The 21074-nt window shown below is 45.4% G+C and overlaps 2 protein-coding genes across 4 annotated transcripts in view; both read right to left on the bottom strand.

Annotated features, from left to right (window-relative positions):
- Positions 1–14940, bottom strand: part of FMNL1 (formin like 1) — a 138688-nt gene extending 123748 nt beyond the window's left edge. The window contains exon 1 of the mRNA XM_030220847.1: positions 14420–14940. Coding sequence (XP_030076707.1) covers positions 14420–14551 — 132 coding nt within the window. The 5' untranslated portion in view covers positions 14552–14940. The remainder of the gene's footprint in view (positions 1–14419) is intronic.
- A 1817-nt stretch (positions 14941–16757) lies between these two features.
- Positions 16758–21074, bottom strand: part of LOC115481637 (myosin light chain kinase, smooth muscle-like) — a 121353-nt gene continuing 117036 nt past the window's right edge. For all 3 annotated transcript variants that reach the window (XM_030220940.1, XM_030220942.1, XM_030220941.1), the window contains 3 exons: positions 19872–19968; positions 18250–18387; positions 16758–17593 (listed from right to left, as the gene is read on the bottom strand). In XM_030220940.1, the coding sequence (XP_030076800.1) occupies positions 17367–17593; positions 18250–18387; positions 19872–19968 (462 nt within the window). In that variant the 3' untranslated portion in view covers positions 16758–17366. The remainder of the gene's footprint in view (positions 17594–18249; positions 18388–19871; positions 19969–21074) is intronic.

The following is a 21074-nucleotide window of genomic DNA, read 5'->3' as shown; positions in this document are numbered from 1 at the left end:
ATCAATACACTTAATAAACATAAACAGAACCTTAATCTTGATCTGGGAGCCCAAACCACCAACTATGCTTCAGAGAATGCTCTCTGAAACAGCAAAGCCTTCATCTCTTAAATACCTTCTAAGAAGTCAATTGCCGTACAGAAAGAGGCAAAGCATTCCACAATCGAGGTCCGACAACGGAAACAAAATCTGTCCACGAACAGCCTGCAGTCGAATACTGCGGACAGAGGGAACGGTCAACAATTTTTGATCCTGCGATCGCAAGGATCTTGTAGGATAATATTTCTGCAACTTTTGACCCACAGTACGAGGAAGGTCCTGGAAACCCAACTGGCTGGATGTACATTGAGGATTGGAGGTCAGTATCACACAGAGGGATGGGGGTGGAGGCAGACTCATAGCGGTGCAAGCTAGTGCAGGACAGCTGCTCAACCACAGCATTGGCGTGGCTGGCAGGCTGTGGGCTGGGTATGTGAATGCGCACTGCAAACTGCACCTGATTCTGGACTAGGTGTTAGTTTTATGTACATCCACTAAAGCTGTGATTTTGTATGCCAGAATGATGTTGTGTGATTATTAAGGGTACCAGGGGAGGGGAAGGAGCATACAGCTGCCTGGGTTAATAAGATAAGGCTGTTGAATTCTTCCCGCGAGGCAAAAATGTGATTTATTGAGCCAACATGGATTTGATGAGCGTGAGATTGGCCTTGTTTCTGGACCAAAGCGCCCAGCCCTGGACTTCCAATATACATCCTCTCCTACCTTTTTAGCTAATGAACTAGCTCTAGTCTGTGGAAGTAACATCCTTTAAGAATTGAGGGGGGAGGGGGCTTTTAGGGATGTAGGAAGCTTGACATGGGCAGGGCAGGGCAGGGCATCCCAGTCCAATTTCAAAACCTTACTGAGCTGCAGGCCTCAGGAAGACATGACATGCAAAAGCTGGAAATGGTAATTCAGATTTCACAACCACCATTCCGGTACATGCCTGCAAGAGCTGGTTTCTGAAGTAACTCCAGTTTCCTCCCACCACTGCAGGGCAAAGCCAGACATGTGCAAGTGCCACATAGAGCAGCACGCTTTAACAGGACAGAGCTTCCAGCGTGAGTCTTAAACTGATTTTCTTTGAGAGACCATCTGCCTGACCAAGCCTTGGCTTTTCATACTCCCTACTCTGGGTGCATTTTGGTAGGGATGGTGCTGAGTTCAAATGGAGGCAGCATAATGGACCACAATCCTACTGTTCCATTCTCTGCTCCCCTCCCCCCCCCCCCCCCCCCACCAGATCACTTGTTTAAAGAAAACAAGAAGAACATGAGAATAGCCATTCTAGGTTAGACCAATGGTCCATCTAGCCCAGTATCCTGCTTCCAACAGTGCTATTCAGGTCAAAAGCACCTGACAAAATCCCAAAAAGTAGCAAGATTCATGCTATTGATCCCAGGGACACGCAGTGGCTTTACCCATGTCTATCTCAATAGTAGACTATGGACTTTTCCTCTAGGAACTTGTCCAAACCTTTTTTCAACCCAGATACACTAATTGCTGATACCACATTCTCTGGCAACAAATTCCTACTATTACTTATTTCTAAAGCGCTACTAGACGTACGCAGCGCTGTACACTTGAACATGAAGAGACAGTCCCTGCTCGACAGAGGTTACAATCTAATTAGGACAGACAAACAGGACAAATAAGAGATAAGGGAATATTAAAGTGAGGATGATAAAATAAGGGTTCAGAACAAGTGAATAAGTGTTAGGAGTTAAAAGCAGCATCAAAAAGGTGGGCTTTTAGCTTAGATTTGAAGACGGCCAGAGATGGAGCTTGACGTACCGGCTCAGGAAGTCTATTCCAGGCATATGGTGCATCAAGATAAAAAGAACGGAGTCTGGAGTTAGAGTGGAGGAGAAGGGTGCAGATAAGAGAGATTTACCCAGTGAACGGAGTTCCCGGGGAGGAATGTAGGAAGAGATGAGAGTGGAGAGGTACAGAGGAGCTGCAGAGTGAATGCACTTATAGGTCAATATTCCTGAGAATAACTAGTCATTGAGTGAAAAAATAATTGCCTCCTGGTTGTTTTAAAAGTAGAAATATGTAACTTCCTTGAGCGTCCCATAGTTTTTGTACATTTTTGAAAGAGTAAAAAATCAATTTATGTTTACCTCTATCCTATCCCCCCTCAGCTGTCTCTTTTCCAAGCTGAAGAGTCCTAACCTCATAAGCCTTTCCTCATATGAGAAGAATTCCATCCCCTATATCTTCAAGATACGGCGACCAGAATGGCACACAATATTCAAGGTGTGGTAAAACCATGGAGAGATACAGAGGCATTACACAATATTCTTTGTCTTATTTTCTATCCCTTTCCTAATGATTCCTTGCATCCTGTTTGTTTTTATGGCTGCCACCGCACACTGGGCAGGAAATTTCAGCATATTATTCAAAATGACGCCTAGATCCTTTTCTCAACTACTGATTCCTAGGGTGGAACTATTATTCTTCCCAATATGCAGCACTTTGCACTTGTCCACATTAAATCTCATCTGCCATTTAGATGCCCAGTCTTCCAACTTCCTAAGGTCTTCCTGCAATTTTTCACAATCCACTTGCATTAACAAGGGACAATCTGCTACAGTGGCGTAGCCAGCCAGCCAATTTAGGGTGGGCCAGAGACCAAAGTGGGTGGACCAAAAATTTAGTCTCTGGCCCTCCCCCTCTTGTTGCCCCCTCCAAGGTAAACAAGATACCTGTGCTGGTGGGGATCCCCAAGTCCTCCCCACTGAAGAAACTCACATCTTGGGCAACTGATTGCAGTAGGCCACTGCTACCAGCCTCTAGCCTCCATGTATGCTCAGTTTCATGCACAAAAATGTCTTCCCAAAGTGCTTTTTCTATCCAACTGAATGTTTATATCGATTACCAAATTCATCCAGGATCGAGAACTGAACAACCACCAGGTGTCCCATACATGTGCAAGGCTAAATACTTCAATATTTAATGTCAATAAAACCAGAAATCACCATGCAATGCTTTACTACTGAACCCAACTTGGTTCATGTTTCGCTCCCATTACCATCATCAGGGGTCAGATTCCTAAAAATAAACCACCCATTACAAGCAGCCCATATATATCTCCATCTTGTACCCATTAATTAAAAAAACAAAAACTTTTAACAAAACACTTACAAATTACATCTTAAACTTATTCATGGACAAACAGATGGTCAGAAGCTCCAACTCACGGTCTCAATCCACGACCGGATCTCCAAAAGACGCTGATGCATGCGCATACAGCCTCTGAACTTTCAAATACCTCAAAAGCCCCAATCCTCTACACGTTCAACCATTCTACTTCCTTATTCAGGCCACGGGGAATGACCGTATTCCAGGTGAATATTAATCTCTGTTCCTTGCCACCCCTAGTTTTTCCCAATTGGCATTAACAGCACAAACTTCAGATCTTGAACAGCGTGTCTCATCACTGTGCAATGTGATACAAGGGGAGGGGCCGCCTGTCTCTGCACACGAAGATTACTTAGATGCTGGGCTATCCTACATGTTATCTTATGTATTGTTTGCCCAATATACCACAGCCTATAAGGGTAACAAATCCCAAAATTATTCATGATCATCTGAACTTCAAAAAATCTCTTAAGACCAACTTATTCGGAAAGGCTTACCTTAATGGACCCGTCTTAAATCCATAAATCCTGGAACACAACTAATTTATGGACCTCATGGACTCTATTATCCTCCCCCTCTTTTCCCTCATCCTTTGTAATTACAGTCCTTGCTGTTTACCTTACTATTTGTTTGTCTTTTTACCTGACTGTCAATTGCCTTTACGGTCTGATGTTAGCCACATTGAGCCTGCTGGTGGGTGGGAAAATGTGGGGTATAAATGCTATAAATAAATAAATATATACATTGCATCGTACTGCAATCAGTGCAAGTGCGCAGTGTAAACACTCCCTAGCAAGTGAGGCACATCAATCTGAGTGACTTGTAACGCATATTTACAATATGTGCATGCCCCACAAGCACTATGACCCCTACTCTGCTGTCATCACATATATCAATATTTACATCATGCTGCAAAAGCATTTCACCTAAATTGGAGTTGGAAACTCTGACCGTCTGTTTGTCAGGCACAATCCTCCCATACTTGTTTGACAGGTTCGGGATGTCAGAAGTCCGGACCTGTCAAACACAGGAGCTGGAGGTCCATGAGACCCTCCCCCCGGGCAGCCCCCCAAAGGCAAGGCCCTAGTGGCCTAGTGCCCAAAAGCACCCATACTCTGGTGGACCTCTAGGCCCCTAATCCCCCCCCGACACAAAACGTAAATCCCTGGTGGCCCAATAGGCTACATACCCCCAGTTGCCCTGGTGGTCTAGCGGCTCCTTACCCCCCCCCCCCCCCCCCCCCCGAACCTTGTAGTAAGTAGTGATGAGGAGGAAGTAGCACTCCCTCCTCCTTCCAGTGCCACTTCCAAAATTGTGGTGCGATGCGCTGAGTGGGTCTTCCCTACGATATAAGGGAGTTTCTCCCTTACATGATAGGGAAGCCCCACCCAGCGAAAGCTGCCACTCAATTCAATCTGGCCTCTGGTCTTAGGAGACCTAAATTTGACTTGCTATCTGTGGATAAGCCTGGTGGCTCTCGATCTCCTTGGGCCACTGAAGACATGGTACTTTGAACTTAAATCTATTAAAGTCATCCTTTATTCTCATACAGAAATATCCTGAGATATAAGAAAAGAGATCGAAGAGATACATGCTAAAATCACTGCTTCTCAATTATATGGAAGCTGCATTGCCTCAAATTGAAACCAATACTGATGCCATTAAAGGCCTAAGGGAAAAGCTCGACGATTTAGGGAATAGATCTTGTAGAAACAACATATAGGTATTGGGTTTACCTGAAGGAGCAGATAACCAGAATGCAATATCCTTTTTGATAGAATGGCTACCTAGTTTTTTGAATATTGACTTCAACCCAGCTTGAGAAATTGAAAGAGCCCACTGCTCACCATCACACCAATTAGCCAATGCATCACATCCCAGAGCAGTGGTGTCAAAAATTCTCCAATACCCACAGGCCATTCAAATCCTTATGGCTGCAAAAGATAAGCCTTCTTTACTATACCAAGTCAAGAACATTATTTTGCCAAACTTAGCAAAAAAACTACTGCTATGAAAAGGAAAGCTTGTCTTGCTCTTGGACAAGATTTGAAAGACCTAGGAGGCCACTTTGGCTTGAAATATACTGCAAGAATGAAAATTACTTACAACAATCATATTACCAACTACAACGATCCTGAAGTTCTCCGTGAATGGATCATTCTTCCGAAACCTGGTACAATCAATGGTACTTAGTCATCTAGACTACTGCAATGCACTATATGCTGGCTGCAAAGAGCAAATAATCAAGAAACTTCAGACAGCCCAGAACACTGCAGCTAGACTCATATTTGGCAAAACAAAATTTGAAAGTGCTAAACCCCTCCGAGAAAAGTTACACTGGCTCCCACTTAAAGAACGCATCACGTTCAAAATATGCATCCTAGTTCACAAAATCATTCACGGAGATGCCCCAGCCTACATGTCAGACCTGATAGACTTACCACCCAGGAATGCCAAAAAAAACATCCCGCACACTCCTTAATCTTCACTTCCCCAACTGTAAAGGTCTAAAATACAAACTAGTGCATGCGTCAACCTTTTCCTACCTGAGCACACAATTCTGGAACGCACTGCCGCGAAACTTGAAAACGATTTATGAACTGACTAACTTCCGCAGACTACTGAAGACCCATCTCTTTAACAAGGCGTACCATAAAGATCAACAAATATGAAATCCTCCGCACTTATCCAGAATTGTCTTATAATATTTGCTGTTATACTATTATCATGCTTTACCACCATCATGCTACCCAAGATCCTTCTGTTATACTACATGTCTAATTCCTTTTGTATTTCCACTATTCATAATGTATTGTAAGCCACATTGAGCCTGCAAAGAGGTGGGAAAATGTGGGATACAAATGCAATAAATAAATAAAATAGGGTGAATATTCATATATAAATAATGTGTTTATCATCTCCTTACATGACATGAGATTTATGTATTCTCTCCCTTGCATCAAGTGTGAGAATTACATTCGTTTTCATGGTAACGAGTACTTGATATTCTTTATATACACAATATCTTATTCTAGCGGTTCCCAAACGTTTTCACTTCACAGTGCCCTTAGTGTCCATGCAATTTTTCATGGTGCCTCCCACCACCACATAATTCTCCCCCCCCCCCCCCCAAGGTATTCTGGGGGGAAAAATGTTTTCATGGGGGGGGTGCGCCTTTAATCCCCTGTGCTTAGAAAGAGCTGCCTTGTACTCACTTGCTCTCTGCTGCCGGCTTGTTCAGCTGCTGCTGTGGCCTGGTAGCAGTAGCTTACTGCCTCTGCTCTGCTCCTTTGTGCTGGGACCCAGGTTATCACGTGTTAATGCGTTAAATTTCCTGCGACAGGAAGAATGACCTGGCCCGTTGCCGGCAGCAGAGCAGAGTTTATACATTAACACACAAGAACCCGGATCTCGGCACACAGCAGCAGGAGAGCAATCTGCATGCGCTTATTATGTATCTCCCACCACGACACCCCTTCGAGTTTGCTGTGGCACACCAGGGCACCATGGGGCACAGTTTGGGAAACACTGTCTTATTCAATTACTTAGGCTGATGGTTTTCATGATTATATAATGCCTCTTTTAGTACTTTACTATCCGGGTTATTTAAAATGTCATCTGCAATATGTTCGAATCTATTTTCTACTGCATAATATACATTTTTTCACATTTTCTCTCATATATGGGTTGACAGGTGAAATTAACTTCTATAGAGAGTGAGAACAACTTAATCCTGCATATGCTCGAAATGGCTGATGGAATGTCATTGGCTTTGCTTAGTTCTTGTTAAACGTGATGATGGGTATCGCTGTTCCTTCTAAGCTGAGCAGGAGTCCTCCACCTACAATCCTACCACTGGGGGTGAATGGGGAGTGCTGTTTCACTATCATATTTTCAATAGAGGAGGGACGACTCCAGGGAACCTGCCTGTCCCTAGAGATTGAAAGCACAACACTGAAGCACCACCCGCTACTGGTGGCATTGCAGTTCGAGGACTCGCGCTCAGCTTAGAGGGAAGAGTAATGGGTATAATTAGCTTTAAGGAATATGCTACATTTTAAACAATTATTCTTTGTTATGCTGGGATGCAATCCTTCTGCAACAGAGCCTCATGGAATGTCAACAGATTGAATCATCCAACTAAACGCCAAAAAATGTTTCAATTTTTTTGACATGTTACTACTACAAGAAACTCAAACTCATTTATTAGATCCTAACTGTGTGAGATTCAATCCCCTTTGGATTGGTAATTCAATATATGCACCTGCTCAATCTAAAAAAAGGAGGTGTTGCCATATTATTTAAAAAGAACCTACCAATCCATATCCTCCAACAATCCTTTGATCCATCCAGTCGGTTGGCAATTGTCATGCTACAACTGGGAAACATAAAATTCTCCATCATGAATATATACGCTTCTAATATTGACACTCCTGAGTTCATCCATCAAATCGGAGAAATTTTACTAGAACACTGTACTGTTCCTGTCTTGCAAGCTGGAGATTTTAAGGTCATCCTGGATAATATATTGGATCGTCAGTCTAACTGCACTCAAAGACAAACGAAACATTTTCTCCAATTCGTTTTAAATTTACTACATGGTAGCTTCATCTTATGCCCTCTAGTCCTAGTATTTTTGGAAAGCGTACACAGATGCTTCACATCCACCGGTTCAACACCACTCATTATTTTGTAGACCTCTATCATATCTCCCCTCAGCCGCCTTTTCTCCAAGCTCACGTCCCGACAAGAGCAGGAGAGAGAAAACTCCTGCGCCGGGCTGCAGACCCCCCCCCTTGGAGGCTGGGGAGGACCCAGAGAAGACACAGCAGGACCTCTGGTTTGGCTGGTGGGGGTCCCCCCCAGCAGAAGAGGTCTTCCTCCAGCGCTGCTCTTTCCTCTTCCACATTGCCTGCCAAGCGGCTGCTTTTCCCCCCTCAGGCTGCACATGCTTGGTTTTGAAACCGAACATGCGCAATGTGAGAGTAAAAGCAGCCGCAGGGGCAGGCAATACGGCAGAGGAAAGAGCAGCACTGGAGGGAGACCTCTTCTGCTGGCAGGGCCTTGGGATCGCCGCCAGCCAAGGTATTTGCAGTTCCGGCAGACGGACGGGGGGGAGGGGCGGCGGCAAAGGCAGCGATCCTGGGGAGCAGCAACCCTGCCTCGGGCCTGACTCAGTCTCTTGGTAGCCCTGCATTCAATGATACATATTAACATGCAACTCGATTATAGTAGACCAAAAAAATATGGAGATTCAATAATAAATTTCATGAAGACATGGATTTCACCCAGAAAATTGGTAACTTCATTACAAACTTCTATAAATGGCACAATAATATAGATCTTCTGCCATCTACTACTTGGGAAGCCTTCAAAGCTTGTTTGAGAGGTGAAATAAGTTTTGCTGCTTGGAAGAAAAAACCAAGAATCTAAACATCTACTTCGATTAGAAAATAAAATTAAAGAAATGGAACAGCTACGTATCAAAACCAGACGTTATGACATTCTTATGTTTCTGATTCAACTTAAATATAAATACAATATAATATGCAGTTCACAAGCCAATCAAAATCTGGCTGTACATGCAATTCGATATACTTCTGCCAATAAAGCTGTTAGATTACTTGCCAGATACATGGCTATAAAACAAAGAAATCATATATCATCTATACGATTGGATAATGATCAGATAATCACTACTGATACAGATATTTCCAAAGCTTTTGTTACCAACTACCAATGCTTATTCAGTACTTCTTGCTCAAATCCAACAGACACCATGAACACCTTAGAAAATTTACCACATCCAACATTGTCTTCTGTACAAAAAGGACTCTCTTGGTGCTTCAATTAAGTTAGAAGAAATAACCTCTGCTGTTAAATCTCTAGCCAGTAATAAAGCACCTGGACCTGATGGGTACTCAGTGGGATTTTACCATATTTTTCATATCAACATCACTTCCTATGGAAACATCCTATATCACAAAGTCGATTTGCCAAAGCACAAGTTATTTTACCTAAACCTGGAAGAGACAAAGTTTCCACCCTATATCTTTACTAAACTCAGGACACACAGAGGCCAGTTGGGTATTTGGGATACCTTTTATGAATATACAGGAAATGTTTCAATTGTACTCATTGTGGAGACCCTGAAAGCCTGACTGGCTAGGTATGCCATAGGACTGGATTGAGAACCCTGCCCTAAGGCCCAGATTTCCCTGCAGGACAGAGGTAAAAGACTGGCTGGATCAGCTATCCTTACAGACACAACACTTTTAATAGGACAGCCCTTGTCTCACACCTGCGGATCCATACATAGTAACATAGTAAATGACGGCAGATAAAGACCTGTACGGTCCATCCAGTCTGCCCAACAAGATAAACTCATTTTACATGGTATGTGATGCTTTATATGTATACCAGAGTTTGATTTGTCCTTGCCATTCTCAGGGCACAGACCGTAGAAGTCTGCCCAGCACTGTAAGTTCTGAAGCTATCTTCAAAGCCTCTTAAAATTTACACTCCAGCCCATCCCTATCTATTCAGTCACGATCAGGGCATAGACCGTAGAAGTCTGGCCAGCTCCCATTTTGTTTCCCTAATTTCCGGCGTCCCCACCCAATCTCCGCTAAGATTCCACGGAACTATTGCTTCTAAACAGGATTCCTTTGTGTTTATCCCACGCATGTTTGAATTCCATTACTGTTTTGATCTCCCCCACCTCCAGCGGGAGGGCATTCCACATATCCACCACCCTCTCCGTGAAAAAATGCTTCCTGACATTAGTCCTGCCCCATTTCACCTGTAAGAGCAAAAGGGAAGACATGGCTGAGTAAATGAGCCTTCAACACAAGATGCAGGTATTGTAAGAGGGGGAAAAACCACAGCTGTATAAGAATGGATAGAACATACAGACAAGGAAGTGCGCTAAACCTGCATTCCGTTCCTAGGCTAGAAGAGATGCCAGGTCTGCCTCTAGAACCTTTTCTCCTTTGCATTCAGAGCACCACCCATTTCTCTCTCGTTGGAAGAACAGATCTATCTGACCGATATTCAGCCTGCGGGAGGCAGGTCGGCAAAGTGCTGCAATAGGCGCTGAGCCCATATAGTCAATGCTGGGCTGTTTCTAGTGACCGGCATTGAATATCCTTCTTTTTTTCCCCCCGGAGGGCTTAACTGGCTAAGTTAATATTCAGTACTAGCCGGTTAAGTTCATAGCAGCCAAAGATAGGATTGCTATTTAGGTGGTCCTATTTGGCTGCTAAACTTAGTTGGTGAAGCACTGAATATTCATAGCTAGCTGGTTAGCCACGATCCCCCAGATTCTATATAGTGCGCCAAGAGATCCGCGCCGATTTATAACAATGTGCGTAATTTAACAAGCTTAACAAGCAATAATGAGCACTGATTAGAATTTAGGCGCACAACTTGCAAAGTGTATTCTGTAATGATGTGCGCCGAATTTCTAATGTGCGCAGGCAAAAAGGGGCGTGGTTATGGGCGAGGAAATGGGAGTTTCGTAGGCACTCTGAAATTTACACGCCTCGTTTTAGAATATGGCCCAGTGCACCTAAATCTACACGCATGCCACAATGTAGATTTAGGTGCTGAAATATCAACTAAGCGTGTTCTGTAATCAGCGCCTATAGAATATGCTTAGTCGTCACTGATTTCAGCGCCGATTTTTTAGGCACCATAAATAGAATCGCCCCCTAGGTGCTAAGTGCTAATATTCAGCAGAGATAACCGGCTATCCCACGCTGAACATTAGTGCTTAGCCGGGCTAAGTTCTATTTAACCGGCCAGGAGCCATTCCTGGCCAGTTAAATAGTGCTATCAGCCAGTCTGAACCTAGTGCTCCAGCAGAGCTACAGATGATGGCTTCTAGGGTCTTTACTGGAGTCACCCTCTCTTTCCACTGACTGGTGGACTTTATGACTGCAGTGTGCAGAGCAGGGGTGGACTTAGGGTGGTCTGGGCCCCCAGGTACTGAGGGTGGTCTGGGCCTCCCGCCCGGCTGCTGCCCGACATCCCCTCTGCCGCTGCAGCCAATGTCCCCGCTGCCCCGGTCCTACCTGTGGGGTCCTGGTGGCTTCTGCAGGGGGGGGTATGTTCTTTCCTTTATACTGCGCTGCCGCTATTCCCCCACCTTCCAGCACCGCTGTGTTTTCAAAATGGCGGCCTAGACTTCCCCTGGTAGTCTTGCAAGTCTCGACAGTCTCAGCCGCCATTTTTAAAATACAGTGGTGCTGGGGAGGGGGGGGGAGGGGATAGCAGCAGCAGCAACACAGCAGGCCAGGCAGGAAAGAACATGTTCCCCGCCCCCACAGAGGACACTAGATCACCAGCAGTGCGCCTTTCAAGGTAGAACCAGGCAGAGCCTCTGGGCCTTCAGGCATTGCCCAGCTGCCCAATGGTCAGTCCACCCCTGCTGCAGAGCACATGGCACATACTGTGTCATTCAACAACCCACTTCCACTAGCCAACCACAGCTCCAGGGTCATACACAACCAATCATTCTCCTTGCCCATCCCAAGGCCAGTCTATGGAATGGCTACAGATGGTCCTAGGAACCTTTGATGAAGGAGATTTGGACAAATATCAGCAAGTTTAGGAAAATGCTCGTCATATCTATTTCTCCTCAGCCAAGCACTGAAATCTTGATAATTTACTGCTGCTCTGTTTTAATTTGATTAGCTATGATATAATCATATCTAAAAAGCAGATTCCCTGGATTAGCTGCCTGAGCTGTCTGGAAAACTTGTTGGTATTCTATGAACCTTTTTCTATAACTCACCCTGAGCATTTTTGTGGAAGAACAGGATAAAAACCAAATAAATGAAACAAAAAGAACTAAATATGCTAGAACCTGTATAGGCAATTGACCCAGGTCCAGGGCAATGACACAGTGACTCAGAGACAAACACTAACACTTCCTCTCTCCCTCCGCTCCCTGTTCTGCTCTTCTGCTTTGCTGCTACCCATCTAGATTGAATGACTTGTTTATATGGAAGAATCTCTCTGTTGCCCATCATTGTAGTCATTTTCCTACTTTTAGTATAATTTTGTTTTAGTGTGTAAACCGCCCAGATCTGCAAGTTAGCTTGGGCGATATAGCAAGTTTTAATAAACCACTAACATATCACCTACTGAACTGTGTGAAAGAAAGATTCACATCTGCACCAGGACAGCAGTATGCCAGATCCTAGCCACATCTGCTTGATTATTGTGAGAACAGATTATATGGGGTGGGGACTTCATGTAGCTTATGGAGTGGTAGAATTCAGGTGCCAAGTGGCCCAGGGAATAGCCACGAGTGGGCCTGCCCATGTCCACATTCAGCACAGGCCCACCCAGCAGCGGCACACCATAGCTGGGCCATACAGGTTACCGCATAGAAGTCTGTTGAGGCCACACAGGCCAATGCATGATGCTTCCCCTCCTTGCCCTATTTTTCCTGAGTAAGCACCCAAGCTCTTCCAGCTGTTAGCACCGCCCCCCCCCCCCCCCAACCCAGCTGCCCTTAAAACTTTGCTATCTGTCCCAAGCATATTGTCTTGGTAATTAAGATTGTAAGCTCTTTGAACAGGGACTGTCTCTTCATGTTCAAGTGGACAGCGCTGCGTACGTCTAGTAGCGCAATAGAAATGATAAGTAGTAGTAGTAGTCTTTGGGTTTCCAGAATCTTCCTACTCTTTGTCCTTATCCCTTATTTGTCCTGTTTGTCTGTCCTGATTAGATTATAAGCTCTGTTGAGCAGGGACTGTCTCTTCATGTTCAAGTGTACAGCGCTGCGTATGTCTAGTAGCGCTATAGAATTGATAAGTTGTAGTAGTAGTAGTCTTTGGGATTCCGGAATCTTCCTACTCTTTGTCCTTATCCCTTATTTGTCCTGTTTGTCTGTCCTGATTAGATTATAAGCTCTAGCAGGGACTGTCTTCACGTTCAAGTGTACAGCACTGCATACGTCTAGTAGCGCTATAGAAATGATAAGTAGTAGTAGTTATGGTTGCTAGTACCGCTAGCTTATCCAAGGTATTTGCCCCTCTCTCACTCATATTTCCTCTGAACTTTCCAGCGTGAAACTCCAGACCATGCCTCTCACCCCATCCTTGAATTTACCTGTCCATGGAAAAATATCATTTTCCTCTATTTTGTTGAAGCCCATTAAATATTTGAATGCGCCTATTATGTAACCCCTATTCCTACAGCAAGTACATTTGAGAATCTTAGCCTCTTGGTAGGACGAGTGGTATAGCTCTTATAGCCTTGAATGGCTCTCATCCTCTGTCCTGAGGCAAACTGAAGACAGGTAAACTATTGACCTGTACAAGGCGAACAATTGTTTCCTTTCCCTTGCTAAAAACATGGCTGGCTTTCCCACTTGATTATATTGAGAAACTACCTCGAGGCCTTCCGACACTAATATCTGTTTCCAGTAATTTTCCTTTCAGTGTTATGTAGGGAATAACGGTTAAACAACAAAAAAAAAAGCTAATGGATTCTGTAGGTCCCTAATGTATTATTTCATTACTTTTTTAAAAATCATTCAAGCTTATTTCCAAACTTTTAACTGTCTTTTCCATCTCTTCTGGCCCGTCTATTCTATGCCTGAGTTTACTACCTGCTAACAAGTCAAGTTCCCCCCCTCAAGTTCATAAGCAACCCTGTCAAGTTACTGAAAACTGGCCTTTGTACAGAGACCTGGGATGCCCTGCTAGTCACTTGCCTTCCCTAAGGTGGACCCCCCCCCCCCCCATTTACCCCCACCTCTCAACATTACTATTCAACCAGTTTACAACTTTCTGGCTGATTCCCATACTGACCAGTTTGTTTACTACTCTTCTGTGTAGACTTGTCTCAAAGGCCTCACAGAAGCACAGTAGAGTAAAAGCAGGACTGGATGCCAACTCAGCAGAAGCCTGTGTAAACAGCGGTCCAAAGCCCTGAAAGATTTTTGCATTGCCTATTGTACCCTCCATCCGGCTTCTTGTGGTACACTCATTTCTATCTTGTCTGCCTTAACACACCCATTTCTCTGAACCACAGCTTGGCAGAATTAAACAGAAGATGCCCTTCGGTGTGTCAGTTACAAAAATACAGCAAAGTAATTGGGGAGATACAAGAATGTGTACAGGTAATGCTAAATGTGTACATGTACGTGTAATATTTGATCCCATCAGCAGTTGGATAGTGTAGAGCCTCATGAAATACTGTTGCAGAGTGGAAGACTTACCAGGACCTGACTGAACCTCTCCTCCAACTCATCGGCGCTCGGCATTGGCAGCTTTGAAGGAGTGGGCTGCTTCTGGGGCCCAGCCACTGCCTGGTTTGGAGTGGGCTCCATGCTTCCTGCTGCATTGCCCATCTTGGAACCCAGCACCCGCTGCCACGCCACACCACGATCCAGATTTGAATGTGAAAAGGAGAGAGGAAGCTGTCCTGCAAAACTCACAAGGGAGGAGGGGAAGTGCCTCAGAGTATTACAAAAAAAAAATAATAATAAGTGAGCTGGTATATACACCCCCCTTCAAGGGCTCACTTCCCAGAGGTTAGGTTAGTGCAGCACAGCATCACTGGAGGGACACCCCCAAGTCCTTCATCAATCCATCACTGGGTTTCCCGAACAGCTCACCACTCCACTTCACCTCAGCACATTCCTCCTCATACCTGAAGCCGGAAACTCAAAGCTACTGCTGCCCTTGTGTGTCTATACAGAGATGAGAGTTTCCGTCATAGAGCGATGAAGCAGAAATAAGCAGAGAAAAAAGCCACACACAGGAGGAAGTCAGTTTTGTAATACACATCAGGACGCTGTCGTCATTACAGGAACTGAGATGGTTTGCATATCTTCTCTGCCACTTAGGGTGCAGGCATCTCTAAAATGTTGATATCACAATACAGGCTGAAGCCGTTTCTCCATTCCTGGGCTTGTGAGGGAGTGAAGCATAGCCCAGGAGCAGAAGGATGCAAAGAAAAGCCGGCAAGCTGGTGCGTGGGCTTGCACAGCCCGAAGATGCAGTAGCCATGACCAGGAGGAGGAGAAGGGGAGAGAATCTAGGAAACAGGGTTGCCCAGGCACCTGCTGGAAATAAAGTCTGTGTCCTAGCAGGAATATTAGCAGAGGACAGACAGGCACAGAGAGCACTGCGGGGTCCAAAAGCCTGCAGTATCAAGCTGCAACTCATCCTTCCCCATCTACAGCTGGGAAAGTAAGTAGGCAGAAGGCAAAGCTACAAGGTCACCAGCTGAGGCCAGAACAGTGGACAATAGCGCCGGAGACCTGGTTCAATTTCAAAAATAAAGATAGGAAAAATAACCCTTAAACATTCAAAAGAGCACCTAGGTTTCTGTTTTATGCTCCATATTTTAAGAAACAAGACAAGCTCCTGCCCATCTGAAGTGGGAATAAGGAGGGGGGATGTCTGAACTTTCAACAACTCAAGTGACCCCTTTTTGAGGTCTGGTCCTTTAGAAGGAGCCACCAGCAACTACAAAGGCTGTTTTCTAGAGAAGCACTGGAACTGTCTAGCGCCCGCCTGCCCTCCCACTTTTTCAAGGCTTTTCCGAGACGCCTGGCACACAGGTGCAGAATTTCTGCTACCAGCCAGTGGACAGCCAGTTGCAGAGAGCTTTTTGGAAAGCTGCCACTTCTCTAATGACATCAGTCTGAATTGCTGCAGGGGGTGGGGGTTCTGGGCAGCACTGCAGATAGCCAAGCTGAGCCAGCATCCAATGTAACCCACATGACACGAAATGTGGGAAGAGGAAGGGAAGTCTTTAGGGAAAAGGACATGTAATGTACTTTTGCCTCCCTATATAGCTACTTCCACTGTCATACATCTGAGAAGATTGGGAGGGGGAGAAGGTGTACTGCTGCTGAAGTAATCAATAACCCACCCTCACAGAGACATTACACTGAAAAAATATGTAAACCCTGAATACAACTTGGACAGCTGATGAGCAGCCTTGAGGGACAGTTTTAAAAATGGGGTGGGAGGAAGGAGAGGCTCAACTTCTACTACTTCTACTATAAATCACTTCTATAGCGCTACCGGTCGTACGCAGCGCTTTACAACTGAACTCAACTTCATTAAATTTAGTGTGAAATGAAGAAATAGAAGCACTAAAATGAAAAACACAGAGGAAGAGTATTCAAAATGTGCCTTAGGTAAATGGATAACGTTTAAAGATTTTTTTTTTCCTTTTTTCAGACAGAGCTATAGATAGGCAGGGAGGCAGCAAGGTGACCTAGGGCCAGCACTCTCAATACAAGGCTCTGCTGACCCCTGCTGGTTCAATGCAGTATCAACACCAAGGGAGAGAGACCTAGGGCCTAGCAGTGCCGTTAATAACACTATGGGAGTTGAGCTGAACTCCCCCAGACCTGTAAGCAAGGACATTGCCTGTTCCCCACCCCCCCACCCTCTCCCTTCTCCAGCATATGAACAGGGCAGGATCAATGCGGTTCTTCCGTTTGGCTCATGTCTCTATCTACAAGAACTTTGTAGCCTACCTTCATTAAAATATTCAAAAAAAGAAAGAAAGAAACAAACCCACACGGACATATGACATTTTACAATTCAGTTACCAGCAGTAGTGGTTTAATTATTGAAGACAACTATTCATTTCATTTCTCACATGCAGTTTTACATGTTATCATCATTTCAACAAAGCACAGTTTTCCAGGAGTCAAGACTACCAAACACCACCCTTTCCAAATGAAGCCCCCCCACACACACACTCCCACCACCTTTCCGATAACAGGTTACCAGCAGTCAATAGAGACCAGGCAGGGTTTATCTACTCGTTCTTTGCGGTCGGACAGGAGCTAAGGCACCTGGCTTGTGCACAGCAGGGTACGAAGCAAGTGTCTCTGGCTGTCACCAGCATTACCTTACTCAAGCTGGATGGAGCTGAGGCATGTTGGACGAAGGCGGACAGAGGTGCGTGGAAAAGGGGAAGAATTCTCTGGAGTGCCTATTACCCCTCCCCCCCACCACATTTCATATAAATGTGGTGGTGGGTATTGTTTTCATGGTCGCATTCAAACAAAATCAAACATGACTGACGCCGTCACAGATGAAGTTGGAATAATGAGGTTGGAGGGGTGGAGAGAATGCAAATTTACAAGTTCCACCATTTATTCTTCCCCCCCAAGTTCTTCCCAGAGATTTCTGCTCCTACCATTTCCGGACCCCGTGCAAAGGGGAAACAGTCAATTTGGCAGAACATTCTGCTTCGCCCAGCTCATTACAGGCCCTGCAGGTGTAGCAACCCGAGTCCTGCAGAGACACATCAGACACCACCAATGCACAGCGTCCATTTTCCTCATATTCGATCCGGAAGTGGCTGGACTCCTGCACCGGGATACCATCATACAACCAGATGACCTCTGGGTCTGGGTAACCTGGGCATTGGAAGGTACGGAACAGTCAGCAGAGAACTAGGATAAGCAACATCAAAATTAAACAATTCCTTCTAAAGCACAGAAATTAAGACACCCATGTTGAGGCACGCATCAGAAAATTCACCAAACTTGAGTGTGTTTTACAGTAATGCCAGTAAGGATAGCAAATGTTAAACATGTGTGTAAATTCAGACAGTCAGAAGATATGTATTTCTTCTCCGGAAATGGCTACTGCCATTTCGGCATAATGTAAGCCAATTGGGCCTGAGAAGAGGTGGGAAAATGTGGGATACAAATGCAGCAAATAAATAAATACTTCCACTATGCAAGAGAAAGTGCTAATTCCTTCCTTAAAACAAGGAGGGTCTCCTAGTACAGACATCCCTGCCTTCACAGCACACCCCTAGTAGAGGCTGGAAAGAAATCAGGCATTGCTAAGATGCTGGTAGTATCCAGGCATAAACACTAACCGGTTATATTAGCCACTGGACTATGGCAAGTGGTGATATGCTGACCCCTACAGGATGTCATGCCTGTAGCCACTTTTTCTACCGAAAGGGGTGGGGGGTTATTGCTTGCTCTTATCCCTGTTTCACTTCTTTTTTTTTTCTGCAGGGAGGGGGGATCCACACACATTACTTGTGTCAAGGAGATACCTTCTATGTGGCACTGGAGGCAGGCACTGCTCCCTTCCACCTCAGCTTGGTCCCTCAAGGGAGTTGAGAAGCTGGGGGCCTGCTGAATCTGCTGCCGGAGTAAGGTGAAAACTTCATCATCTGAGCTGTAGCTGAACTCTGAAGTTGAAGGGAAAAATAATAAATTATATTGGATAATATGTAATCAAAGACCAGATGGACCACTGTTTTAGAAATTCTGTAAGAAGGGTCCTCTAGAACCCTGGGTCAGCTGTCTTCAGTGGTATCACAAAATTGCTTCCCATAGAGAAGATGCAATTGGTTCATGTTATCAATTCTCTCCAGTGAGACTGATGGAAAAAGCAAATCACTAGGTTACTGCAAGTTGAACATGCCTAGGGTTACCATATTTTGTCCCCCAAAACAGAGGACACATGCCCCACCCCACCCCCACCACGCCCCGTTTCACACCCCACCCACCCCCTTTCATGCCCTCGCTCCACCCCCTGTCACACACCCTGTCACTCCCCCTCCCCTTACCTTACTACTGCCCTGGTGATCTAGTGACCTCTTCGGGGCAGGAAAGAGCCCCCTCTTTTCTGCCCGTAGTGCTGCCCTGAATGCATCCTTCCTGTTCGTGATCTCGGCGCCGATTCAAAATGGCCGCCGAGAGTTGAAGTCTCGCGAGGTCACTTCAACTCTCGGTGGCCATTTTGAATCAGCGCCGAGATCAGGAACAGGAAGGATGCATGCAGGGCAGCGCTCCGGGCAGGAAAGAGGGAGTTCTTTCCTGCCCCGAAGGCAGAAAAGGTCACTAGACCACCAGGGCACTAGTAAGTAAGGGGAGGGGAGGCTAGCAATCTGCCCGTTTGTCCGGATTTCTGGACAAACAGGCAGATTGGCAAAACCCGCCCGGTTGCCCGGACATGTCCTCAAAAAGAGGACATATCCGGATAAATCCGGACATATGGTAACCCTAAACGCGCCCTGCGATGCTTACAGAGTGGAATTGTGCTCAGGTATTAGTTAGTGCAAGAAGACACAGCACAGGTTGTCTGAAAATGTATGCTAACAAGCTAATTAACATATTCTGTGCAATGCTGAGAGCACAGCCCCACTTCTGATGCACACACAATGCGAGACTTTTTTCGCCAGGTCCAGGGTTGTGTGGAAACTTTTGCAGAAAGGATTCCTTGTAGATATTTCATGTTTAAGTGCTGCTTTTGTCTGTTTTGCAAGCAGAAGGAAGCCCATGCAAGTTATTAGTAAGCACACATAAGCACCTGTTCTTCTGAGCCCAAATATGACCCTCTCAAAAATTTCATGTGCAAACAAGAGATGTTCATATTTAGACGCAGACCAGGCACTGATGTGTGCTGACACTTTCGGTTTTGGTTCAGACGTGCACACAAGAAGCTGTGCTTACTGCAAAATCTTGTGTGCTTGCGTCTGATACTCTCCCATTTGCTGCAGGATTTCTGCGTATAAAATTTACCTATAGTTGACTTAGGTTCGCAATAGAAGCCACATGCTCAAACATCCATGCACGGCTCTAATGTAAACTTCTGCCACAGCCCCTGTGCGAGTTAATTGCCTTGGCTACTCTTATGATCAGAGCACTACAGAAGATAGAATGAAGTTACCCTCTTTCTGGGGGGAGTCGGGCGATGTCCCTTTATTATCCAGTCTGTTGGTCAACAGGGACATTCTCTTAAGGGCCAGCACAGCTTTGCCAGTTTTCTAAAGGAAAATAAAACAAAAATTAAAGAAGCATTTATATTACCAAAAAGACATCTCGGAACCAGAAAGCACTGGGTTAATGCTGTGTTCCCCTCTCAATCGTGAAGGAGATGGTATTACCCTATGAGTTATAGGATACCGACAATGACTTTGAAACTAACCCTCAAGTGCAAAGCCTTAGGGCCCCCTTTTACTAAGCTGAATTAGGTTCTATGCGGGCCCAACGTGCGCCAAAATGAACTTACCGCCCGACTACCGCGTGCCTCTTGCGGTAATTTCATTTTTTGGTGTGCGTCCTGTGAGAATCAGAGAAGCCACAGAGCCCAGAATGCAGGGGGGAAGAGAGAAAAGCCAGAGTGGAAAAACTACAGATCCCAGAATGCATTGCGGGAGGGGAGGAGGCAGGAGCGTAGAGAACACAGATTTCAGACTGCCTGGAAGAATAGGAGAGAGGAGGACAAACGAGTACCTGAGCTGCAGGAGAGGAAAGGAGAGGGGGCTGATTGGGAGATGGAATCAGCTGAGGAGAGGGGTGGAACACCTGAGGGAGGGGGTGAAGAATGAGGGGATGGAATGGGAGGAGTTGGAGCAGGTAGGAGGAGAAGGTGTGGAAGAGGAAATGGAGGTGGGAGAGGAAGTGACTGGAGAAGAAGAGTGACTTCTAGAGGAGCCCAAAAGTATCAAGAAAAGGATAATAGTCAGGAGAGATCCGGCGGGTGGATGTCAAGAGGTAAAGTGTTGACAAATGAGGGTGGTGGATCTTTAAAGCCTGGCTAAGCCGTGCTGTGTAAAAAGCCTAGCTAAGCTGAACTGTTTGAGGCCTTGCTGAAGAGGGCGGTGTTTGAAAGCTGGGCTAGCTGAACTTTGGAGAGAAAGCCTGGCTAAGCTGGGCTGTGTTTAAAGCCTAGCTAAGTTGAACTGTTTTGAGGCCTTGCTGAAGAAGGCGTTGGGAGAAGGCCTTGGCTAGCCGAACTGTGTTTAAAGCCCGGCTAGCTGAACTTTGTTGGAAAGCCTGGCTAGTCGAACTGTGTTTGAAGCCCGGCTAGCAGAACTGTGTTTGAAAGCTGGGCTAGCTGAACTTTGGAGAGAAAGCCTGGCTAAGCTGG

Source organism: Microcaecilia unicolor, chromosome 12 (genome assembly GCF_901765095.1).
Source record: "Microcaecilia unicolor chromosome 12, aMicUni1.1, whole genome shotgun sequence".
Lineage (NCBI taxonomy): Eukaryota > Metazoa > Chordata > Amphibia > Gymnophiona > Siphonopidae > Microcaecilia > Microcaecilia unicolor.
Note: the sequence above shows the minus strand (reverse complement) of the source record. Positions and strands in the feature narration are given on the sequence as shown.